This window comes from Dunckerocampus dactyliophorus, chromosome 7 (genome assembly GCF_027744805.1).
Source record: "Dunckerocampus dactyliophorus isolate RoL2022-P2 chromosome 7, RoL_Ddac_1.1, whole genome shotgun sequence".
Classification (NCBI taxonomy): Eukaryota; Metazoa; Chordata; class Actinopteri; order Syngnathiformes; family Syngnathidae; genus Dunckerocampus; species Dunckerocampus dactyliophorus.
Genome location: NC_072825.1, coordinates 6,537,150 through 6,548,181, shown reverse-complemented (window position 1 = coordinate 6,548,181; position 11,032 = coordinate 6,537,150). Strand labels below are relative to the sequence as shown.

Genomic DNA, 11,032 nt, shown 5'->3' with positions numbered 1-11,032 from the left:
GTCAATGTGATTGGCTATTTGTTGCTAGGCAGAATTTGCTATATCTATCTATCTATCTATCTATCTATCTATCTATCTATCTATCTATCTATCTATCTATCTATCTATCTATCTATCTATCGTCCACCATGTTGTATGTTTACGTTGGACAGCGCCTTCTGGTGGCGAGTTGCTTCCCGTTGTGTTTTTTTTTGTACTTTTTTTTTTTTTTACATTACTAGTGAATATTATCCCCAATTGCACACATTAATCAAATAAACATGCATCAATTGATAAGATTTATTTCATTATAGAAATAATTATATTTTGTACAATACACAAAACTATATGATGTCGATTCCAGTTGACATTTTTGCCTTAAAAACAAAAATATTCGCAATTCACAGGAAAAAAAACAACAAAACACAAAACCGACTCATTGAATTAGACTGTAAATTATCTTTAAAATGTCTTTTGAAAAACAAATGAATACCAGCCCGATGTTTGTGTTTGCGTAAAGTGCATCATATACAGTATCATAACAGCTGCATTATTTTCACAATGGCTTTGAAGGAGGACAATTAAAGGAAGCGTACAATATCATTAGGCACACCTGCAGTATCTACTGAGTAATGTAATGTGATGATGTCTCCGATCCCTGCATTTTCTATAAATACTTTTAAAATGAAATTGTCACTGGCCTTTAGACAAAAGAAAAATAACACAAGAGGGGACTGTTTTTAAACCGAATTTCCTAACATTCTGTACACACAATCACATATCAGCAACAGAAAAAGAGGGAGGTGTAAGTGATGCAGTCGTCTGTAAGCTCTCAACAATGTGCTTTCTCACTGCAGGAAACCTAAAGCGACCAGCAGGCAGAGTAAAGACGCCGTCAGTTCCGCGTGAATACGAGGACCCCTGATGGCAGAAGATGGGAAGTTCATCGTGCCGTTCAACCACAGGCAGGAAGTCATGGTGACGTTGCAGCACTCCAGGTGGCATGGAGGCTGTGTGGTGGCTGTGCACGTTGTTTCGCTCGAGCAGTTAGCTGTGCAGCCTGCCGTCCATTTCAGGTCGGAGCCCACCGTCTCTTTTTTCAGCTGCAAAAAGCAGAAAAATTGAGTTGGAGTCTACTGTACACCAGTCAATCAGATATAGTGCAGACATTCCCATTCAGTGCCTGCACTCACATGTATTTTCAAGTTTACAGTAATAACTTAGAAGGATAATAGCTAGTCGACAACCGTCTTCCTTTTTTCCACCCCCCAAAAAAACTGTATTCCCGCACAGCACTGAAAACGTGTATATCAATTTGTGGACTAAAACTATGCAACTCATTGTGCTAATATGCACCAGTTTAAGAACCAGTACAAGCATATAGCGGTCACAAGGTACATGGAAGAAGAATGCGGAGAACCACAGTGTCTGATATCATTTATGACTGATATCCTTTATTCTGGATTCATTTTTTAAATTCTGTAATAAGGTATTAGCAGACATATACTGTATTATGCATCGATTCATTCGTTCTACAATTGTCTGGACTTACATTGCAGAAAGTCCGATTTAGTGCCTGTACTTGCGTGTACTTTCAAGTTAATAACTTACAAATACTTGTAAACTGGACTTGTTTTTGGAGAGAGGTGCACCGAACAAATATGCACATTAGCACTCAATAAGGTCAGCAAATAGGCGAAAGAAAAAGGGTAAAAATACAGTATAGTAGTCTGTCTGTACAGTGGGACAAAGTTAGAAGGTGGGTTCAAGGGCCGTCAAACAAAGCCGCTCATATTAAACATGCAAAAACTGGGGGATTTCCATCCATCCAGGCATTTTCTATGCCGCTTATCCTCACTAGTTTCGCGGGTTGGCTGGAGCCTATCCCAGCTGACTTCGGGCTAGAGGCGGGGTACACCTTGAACTGGTCGCCAGTCAATTGCAGGGCACATATAGACAACCTTTCACACTCACATTCATACCTTTGGGTAATTTACAGTCGCCAATTAACCTAACATGCATGTTTTTGGAATGTGGGAGGAAACCGGAGTATCCGGAGAAAATCCACACACACACGGGAGAACATGCAAACTCCACACAGAAATGCCCAACGGCGATTCGAACCCACATCTTCCTGATCTCCTGACTGTGTGGCCAACATGCTAACCACTCAGCCACCGATTTCTAAATATATATTATTTTTTAAATAAAATAATGGCCCATATTTCCAAAATTGATATCCCTTTACATAGATTTACATCCCTACTTATTAGAGATAAAAAACTTTTTTCTATTTGTGATTAAGTGTGATTAATTATGAGTTAACTATGGACAAACTGTAATTCACTGCGATTAAATATTTTAATCGCTTGAGAGCTCGAGTTGAAATATGGTTCCCATTATGTTGCCAGTGTGCCACCATAGGGTGCATGGGCAGGATGGCGATAGCTGCACCAGCTATCTAGCATGACATCATAGCAGCGTGACACAATGCAACAGTAGCCAATGAATTTAACAAAAGAAAGAGGAAGGCCACATAGTAAACAAAGGACAACAATGGATGGAGCACATCCAGCAGTTGGTGTTCTTTCTTCTTGGCATGGGGCTCCGAACTCGCAATTCCATAAAGTTAGTCAGTGGTTTTGACACAATTTAAATGTTCCTAACGGCGTGGACCGCACAGCACTGAACCAAAGTTGGTATCAAGAGAGCATCATTAGCGTGTCTTCACCTAATGGCGAGCCTCACCTGACAGTGCAGATCAGAGGAGGAGCACGTCTGCAGTGTGCTGCTGAAGCTTGTGTAGCAAGTAGCACCGGTGCACATCCCTTGATTGCATTTGTTTCCCTGAGAGAACAGGAGAGCAGAAAAGTAGATGCACAACAGCACGCTTTTGTTGCACCATATGTTGCCCCCTTTTCCACTGCACGGTACCAACGCAGTTCACCTCAGCTCCACTTGCTATTGGTGCTTTTCCACTGGCAAAACCAGGTGCTATTATTAGTGCCAGCGGGGATACCATAGAGGCAACGTAAACATTTGAGGACAGGTCAACATAAACGGATACACCGAAAATAGCCATAGCTTGCACATTTACTTGTGACTTTCGCCGGAGACATAAGAAAACGTGGGGAACTGATTGCCCCAGATTGAGTAGCGTAAGGGCTGGTTTGTGCAGTGGAAAAGTGGCGTAATGACGCTCTTTAGTCCTTACGTCATCTGATGTCGTTGGCTGTGGGTTGGCCATGGCCGTGGTGACGGGTGCGGCGGTTGGAGCAGCTGCTGGGCGAAAATGAAAACAAAAAACAACAATGACTCGACTTGCTGCCCCGAGCAACACGCGGAGGACGCTCGAGAGTCCCAAACAAAAGGTGAAGCTGTGTACCTGTAGATGGCATTATCACCATGGATGCAAAAGTGGCGTTGAGGCAGCCCGTGTAGTTGCAGCAAGCCACGCTGCAGTTGGTCTGGGAGTCGTTCATGCAGCTGTCGTTGCAGGAGGCACTGCAGCTAGCCATGTAGTACATGTCCATCTTGCACAGCTGATGCAACATTGCACAATTACACATGAATGTGTCTTAGTAGGCACGTACTGTCAGCTCAGTGTCTACGCAGGTATAAGCTTGTCTTTTAACCCTTTTCTTTTGTTACATTACTAGGATTGTCAGCGTTTTTCATCTGCATGTGAGATGACAAATATATGAAAATAAATGAAACAACAAAAACTATTATTATTCCAAATTATACACAGACATATTTAAAACATATTTCTATTTATTAATAATGATATTGATAAAACATTTCCAGATTTTTTTTTTTTGATGGGGGGGGATCTCACATTCCTGTTCTATTCAGGTGTCTATTTTTGTCTGTTGGACATCTAATAAAAATATTACAAAAAAGGAATACAAATAAATACAGTACTTCAGAAGGTATTCTAAACGAGGCTGGGCATTTGACTAAATGGGAAAATGAATGTAATACTATTAAATACAAATTTTAAGGGAATGGGAGAAATGAGAATGTTCTGAACTCCTGTTTCAAAGCATGCATTGTATTCACAAGCACTTTCTACTTTCTCATGTATAATTAAACGAGTGCCCTGTAAAATGCCAGATTACCAAATATGCATCCTTGCCCAATAAAGGCTTGGCAACTATGTCTTTAAATATCAGTGCATCATTTAGCATACAGATGTAATCATAATTTCACAAATAATAAAGCCATTATATTATGGCATTAACAAAAACATTTGACAAAAATAAAGTAGCAAATGTACAGGAGTAAAGTTTGTCCTAAATTTATTATTATTATTATTAATATTATATTCATATTATTACAAGAATTGTACCGTAATTAAGTCATAGCAATACGAGAATGAAGTTGTAATTTTTATGAAAATAAAGTCAGAATTTCCATATATTGCCATAATATTACCAGAATAAAATTGGAATTTTTGCAGAAATAAATAGTCTTTCACTTGTTTTAGCACTTTGACACTGTTAGCACATTTACCTACTGATGACGCAGCATCAGGAGGGACTGGGGGTTCAGTATCTTGCCCAAGGATACTTCAACATGATCACGGGAGGACGGAGGATTGAACACATACAGGTTTAATTTTAATTTATGAGAGCAGAGCTGCAATTTTATTAAACTAAAATCATGCTTTTACAAAAAAAATAAAATAAAGCCATTAGAAACAATAATACAATAATAAAGTAGTAAATGTACGGGAATAATGTCCTTACTTGACAAATGTAAAGTCGTATCATTATGAGAATTTTACAGTAATTAAGTCATAATATTACGGGAATTAAGTTGTAGTTTTGCAGGAATAAAGTTGTCATTTTATAAAAGTGACGCCATGGACAGGAATGAAGTCATAACATAACGAGAATAAAGTTGTAATGCTTGTAATTTTACAGCAACAAAGCCATAATATTATGAAAATCAAGCTGTAATTTTACAGAAATGAAGTCATAGTATTAAGAGAATAAAATTGATATTTTACAGCAATAAAGTCATCATATTATGAGAATCAAGTTGTAATTTTACATAAATAAAGCCATAATGTGATGATAAATTTATAATTTTACAGGAATAAAATTTGACTATAATATTATGAGAATAAAGTTGTAATTTTACAGGAATAAACCAATAATATTATGAGAATAAAGTTGTAATTTTACAGGAATAAAGTCCTCATATTACAAGAATCAAATAGTTATTTTACAAACATTTATCAGTACATCATTTAGCATGCAGCACAGATGTAGTTGGCCTCCCTACCTTACACCATTGACCAGCTGCACATGGCGTTGTATTTTGACTGGCGTACATTGTGTTGCAGTCTGAGTAGTTACACGAGAATTCGGGACAGTATATCTGCATTGGGAAAGAATAAATAATATGGTTGATGATGGCAGGAGCACTGTAATGTACATACAGTACAGTGTATTTCAGAAGTAACTTGCCATGTTCATTGCGGTTGTCATCATACTGGTCATGCTGCCTGCGGTGTAAAGATGGACAAGGATCATTTGATTGATTGGAAGAACAATGTCTATTTTCTGTCACCTCATATTTGGTCCCAAATGCTGATACTATGTGGGAATGCACAAAGGTTAGATCTGATGACCTTATTGAGCGCTAATGTGCATATTTGTGCAGTGCACAGCCTCTCTGAAAGACAAACTCCAGGCTCATACTGGTGGACGTTGGGTCTGTATTCATTTAGTGCTTTCTAGTGTTCCTGTCTGAGCTTCCGCAGTACATCATAAATAAGATAAAATTAGATCACTATAATGTACGTATGTTTTACTGATGTGTTGAAAATCATTCCCGGTGGTTAGCTAGCTCGCTGCTAATGCTAGCTCGCTGCTAATGCTATTCATGGTCACGGTCACATTGACACAAGATCCGAATAGCTGTCCTCGGCTCCGCCTGCCAGTAACTAGCAGCTCGTAACCCAAATTTTAAAAAGAAAAAAATCAGCCGAGCGATGGCTCGCATCTAAAAAACACTCGTTAGTTGGGATGCCAAGGTACCCCTGTATAAATGACAATGAAAAATACCGGCAGTGCTCCAGTACTGGCAGTCAACGTACTCCGTGACAACTCAACTCGGAGTACGACAGTAGATACAAATAACTTTGGTCTTGTCACAGCAGCCACCTGCCAGGGCTTTGAAACTAAATTTACCATTCAAAATACCCCTTTCTTTGTCCTTTTCTGCTCAATAGTTGTTCCCGCTTGTGGCTCCACATCCCTCCTCAAACTTCGGTGTGGGCCGAGGGTCAAACATGATGTGCGCACGTTAATCGCGTAAAAAAAAAAGTTGTGCAGTTAAAGGAAATTTAACTTTGACAGACCTATAAATGAAACATTTACATGCAAATGCATCCAGCACATTCATTTATTGATTTGAAATTATTTTCCATTCTTGTTTAGAAATCTGTATTTCTTTAATTTACATGCTGTTTGTTAATTTATTGATAACTTTACTAGATTTTAGTTTTATTTAGTTTTATCATACAGTGGTTAACTTCTTTTTACACTGTTATGATAATTAAGAAAGCTAAAAGATACATGGTTAATAAAGGCTTTACGAGTCTGGAACAAATGATGTAACTTTTACATAATTCCCAATGGGGAAAAAAAATCTGGGTTTGGAGTTAGAACAACTTGGAAGTCAACCAGCATCACCAGTTGGATTGTGCTGCTGTCACCGGTGAAAGTAAACATACCAGTGGAGGTTGTCGTCTGAGTGGTGGACATCATGGAGGTCCAGGAGTCAGTGTTTGAACTCACGGAGGACGGTGAAGCGGCGGTCATCATAGTTGTGGTGGACATGGGCATGGCTGTGGAGGAGGCAGAGTTGGTTCCTGTGTTAGGAGCACTGACTGAGCTAACAGACGCTGTAAGTGTAGAACCAGCAGCAGTTGTTCCTCCGGACATTGGCTGCATGGTGCTGGTTGCTGAGCCTGTGGATAAGGGTGAGCTTGTGGGGGTCTGGGTGGCGGTGGTGGTCGCTCCCTCACTTGCAGGGTTGGTGCTACTGGTGGACCACTGCATGGTGCTGGTTGCTGGCCCTGTGGATAAGGGTGTGCTTGTGGGTGTCTGGGTGGCGGCCGCAGTGGTGGTGGCTCCCCCACTTGCAGGGTTAGTACTCATGGTGGACCACTGCATGGTGGTAGTTGCTGAACCTGTGGATAAGGGTGTGCTTGTAGGGGTTTGGGTGGTGGTAGCTGTGGGTAATGTACTTCCAGAACTGCTTGAGGAAGACTGCATGGTGTTAGCAGAAGAGCCTGTGGGTATTAAGGGTGTGCTTGGAGGGGTGGTGGACATGGGGGCTCCGGTAGTGGAGGTGACTGTGGAGGAAGGCATGCTGGTGGAGGACATTGTTGTACCTCTAGATGTGGTGGAAGAGATGGACTGGGTGGTGGCCGGTGTCGATGTGGCAACCATGCTGACAGAGGAGGTGGGGGCTGTGGAGGTGGCGCCTGAGGTGAATCCTGGCATAATAAGAAGACCTAATAAGAGGAGGTGTGATGGCATGATGGCGCTGCAGCCTGGGAACATTACAGAAAACAAATTCATGAAAAAAAACATCAGTCAAGGCAAAAACGCATTACAAGAATAAAGCTGTAATTTTTGCAGAAATAAAGTGCTAATTTTATGAGAGTAAAGCTGCAATTTTATGAAAATAAATGATTTCACCAAAAATAAAGCCATGGTATTATGACAATAAGAGAAATATTTGACAAGAATAAAGTAGTAAATGTACAGGAATAAAGTCCTAACTTGACAAATATAAAGTCATTTTATTGTGACAAGTCATAATATTACAAGAATTGACTTGTATTTTTACAGGAATAAAGTTGTAATTATAAAAAAGTGAAGCCATTAAATTATGAAAATAAGGTGACAGCATTAAAGTCATGATTTTCTGAAAATAAACTTTGTTTTTAATTTTACAGGAATGAAGTCGGAACATTATGAGACTCAAGTTGTAATTTTACAGAAATAAAGCTATAATATGATGATAAAGTTGTAATTCTGCAGGAATAAAATCCTAATATTATGAACATTAAGCTGTAATTTTACAGGAATAAAGTCATTATATTTTGACAATCAAATTGTAATTTTACTGGAATAAATCCATAATTTTCCAAGAATTAAGTTGTAATTTTACAGGAATAAAATCATCATATTAGTCAAATCCAATTCAATTCAATTCAAAAACCATAATATTATGAGAATAAAGTTGCAAGTTTGCCGTCATAAAGTCCGAATATTATGATATTCAAGTTGTATGATTAACAATTTAGAAGAATAAATGAGTATTTTTGCAGAACTAATGTAAATAATAAATTGTTTATACATTTTGCATGGCCCTAAGAGGACTGCAAGCAAAAAGGTTTCCCACCCCTGATATAGAGATTAAAAAACAAAATGAGCGTTTTTTTCTTTCTATAGAAAACTGATGCTGATTATGTAATCAGAAGAAAAGCTAATCCAAACAACAATAGGCTTGCCTCTCCTATACAAACTATACATGAAGTAAACACACTCTTCTGTCTACCTGTGTGTATTGTAGAAGTAGTTGCGATCATTATTGTCATGGCAGGAGAGGACAGGAAAGGAGAGTTGTTGGCCAGGCCTGTAATGATAACATCACAGTATCGCACATAGACAGTGTATGGCATGATGACATCACAGTGCTTTCAAAGATGTTCTTCGGACACAATGCAGTAGCTTTACCACCCGAATGGCTTTGTCAACCACAATGAAATCCATCCGAGCAAATATTTTCGGAGTCATTTGCTCCTAATTGTTGACATGAAACTGATATCATCATAGTTTGCTTAAGGGAAGCAAGGACCACATTCGTGTAATTTGTGTTCTCGCCTTCGACATGCTTTGTCATTCCTGCTGAGAATATCTTAGCCATGTCGCGATTATAGGAGTTTATCCGCGGACGCAATTAAAATGTTTTTCTTCCTGGATGTGTCCTCGTGGGAGAACTGCTAAGCAGCACCGCTTGTTTTTCCCCCGCACGGCCTCCTCTGGGCTCGACACCCTGGAAACTCAATGACAACAGCTGACATCTCACTCACTGCGCACTCATTTGGAACAAATATATATATATATATACATACAGTTCTTAATTTGATACGACCACTATTTTAATGTGATGTCATTCCACAAATATCATTGTTGCTGAACGTGGACGACGTTACTATAGTGGCAAATGTCCAACAATATTGAGGTAAATAAAAAATAGCAAAAAGAACAAGCATCAGTGGAGTAGATTAGCACAAAAAATATTTGCATTCAAATGAAAAAAATGCATTTTAAAATGTATTTTATGATACAAATGAAAATACAATATGTACGTTATATTGGATGATAATTTAAGTCTCATCTGATAAATATTATAATATATCATTCATTTAATTAATTCATATCAGATAAGTAAAATATATTTTTAAAAATAATCAATTATTTGTGATTACTACTTTTGATAAAAAAAAATGTATATTTAAATAAATATATTTAATGATATTTAAAGTACGACTACAAATAATAACAATGAACTTCAAAAATTACAATGCATTATTAAAAAAAAAAATCACATATCATGTCTTTCACAATGACGTGATACTGTTACCCCCACAGGCTCACTTTACAGGTGAAAATAAATAAATAAATAAATAAATAAATAATGCGAGATATAAGACAGCAAAAGAAGAACCAACATACATTTCTTGTTATTGACTATAAAGCTATTACTTTTTGTGTGATAAATTACTGTATTAATTGACTCAGATATAAAGTAGGTCCAGTAACTTTAAATTGAAACGTCAAAAAATAATGATGGACTTGTCTTCACGATGACGTAACACTGTGAAAAGAAGCCGCATCAACTGCTTTTTACTCAATGAAGAAACATAGATTTTAATATATTTTCCTGATTGCGTGTGAAAACAATTTGAGTTAATTGACTATTTAAAACTGTAATAATAATATGCTCATGGTTGATGGCACTGCCGGATTATTCCTCAAAATTTCCATGAAAGCAACAAGGTTTCCTCGAGGAAGTACATTTGCAATAATTCCATCGCTATACTGTTAGCTGACCTCAGTGTTGCATCCTCCATCACCCTGTCACTGCATTAAAATGTGGCTGCATTAAAACTACAAAATGCATTAATAAAGCAAAAATAGTATCCATTTGGGTCCACTCACCTGTCGTGTGGTCACCGTTGCGTCAGCTGTGGATGAAGTGAATGAGGCGATGTGGAGCTTGCTTTCCCCCTGTGCTGCTGTCTGTCAAGCACACCCGTCCTTCCCCCTTCTCCGTGACGCTGTAATAGGCGGACGCCCTCACCTGTGCACTGGGAGGAGAGGATGTCTTGACGGGGGGTGAAAAAAAAAGAAAGGAGATTTAGCTTAGTTTCCACAAGGAAGAGTTTGAATTATGACTCAAAATGTCACAGAAGGCTAAAGCTGAAGGTAGCAGGGATGTACTTTGAACTGCGTCCTCCATCGGTAATGTCAACACAATGGAGCATATTCCGTTACAAATCACCGTGTTGTCACCACGTCTCTAATTCCGTCACACAAACAAAAAATATTAAACCTTCTTCCTGTTAGCTGATATTTGAATGAGGCGGGGGTTGAGGCTGCATATGGAGGCCCTTGGTTTCGGTTGAAGACAATGTGAAATCAGACCCCCCCACTCTACTCCATGACCCCCCCTACCTCCCAGCACACTACAATTACGCCTTTGTGGCTGACAGAACATTGAATTCTTTGACACAAAAGACGCTCAAATCACAAATCAGATGTGACGGCCCCTCACGGCTAATTCTCCTTGTGGTTGGAACTGTTGTTATTGACAATGCAGGTTTTGGTTGGTAACCTTTGGCTTCTTTGGGGATGTTTTAGTTCTCTCCTGCATGGAACAACGATGCACTACACCTCCAAATACCTGTTACCCGATCACCTCGGCAAGATGATTGGAAACTACGGCATGGGTCCATATG

At 38.8% G+C, this 11,032-nt stretch overlaps 1 protein-coding gene across 6 annotated transcripts; it reads right to left on the bottom strand.

The window, feature by feature from the left end:
* Positions 1-338: 338 nt before the first annotated feature.
* LOC129185477 (uncharacterized) lies at positions 339-10,710 on the bottom strand. Of its 6 annotated transcripts, XM_054782603.1 has the most exons (10): positions 10,515-10,710; positions 10,233-10,398; positions 8,566-8,643; positions 6,728-7,552; positions 5,457-5,494; positions 5,272-5,367; positions 3,365-3,521; positions 3,194-3,261; positions 2,728-2,826; positions 339-1,082 (listed from the first exon to the last, which is right to left on the bottom strand). In XM_054782603.1, exons 3-10 carry the CDS (start codon positions 8,603-8,605, stop codon positions 828-830), a joined length of 1,578 nt encoding a protein of 525 aa, XP_054638578.1. In that variant the 5' UTR covers positions 8,606-8,643; positions 10,233-10,398; positions 10,515-10,710; the 3' UTR covers positions 339-827. The 6 variants fall into 6 exon arrangements, with proteins under 6 accessions (XP_054638578.1, XP_054638579.1, XP_054638580.1 ...); XM_054782604.1 differs by lacking the exons at positions 10,233-10,398; positions 10,515-10,710 and having other exon boundaries at positions 6,728-6,841; positions 7,022-7,552; positions 8,566-9,235; XM_054782605.1 differs by lacking the exons at positions 10,233-10,398; positions 10,515-10,710 and having other exon boundaries at positions 6,728-7,186; positions 7,391-7,552; positions 8,566-9,235.
* Positions 10,711-11,032: the final 322 nt, after the last annotated feature.

What these genes read in the sequence shown, in the direction of transcription:
- LOC129185477 (XM_054782601.1), bottom strand. Translation starts at nt 8,689, where the DNA reads ATGCCATACACTGTCTATGTGCGATACTGTGATGTTATCATTACAGGC. An exon ending in GGTGATAATGCCATCTACAG is followed by an intron (nt 3,262 to 3,364) that starts GTACACAGCTTC and finishes ATTTTCGCCCAG; the next exon opens with CAGCTGCTCCAACCGCCGCA. An exon ending in CCTCTGATCTGCACTGTCAG is followed by an intron (nt 1,083 to 2,727) that starts GTGAGGCTCGCC and finishes TGCTTTTTGCAG; the next exon opens with CTGAAAAAAGAGACGGTGGG.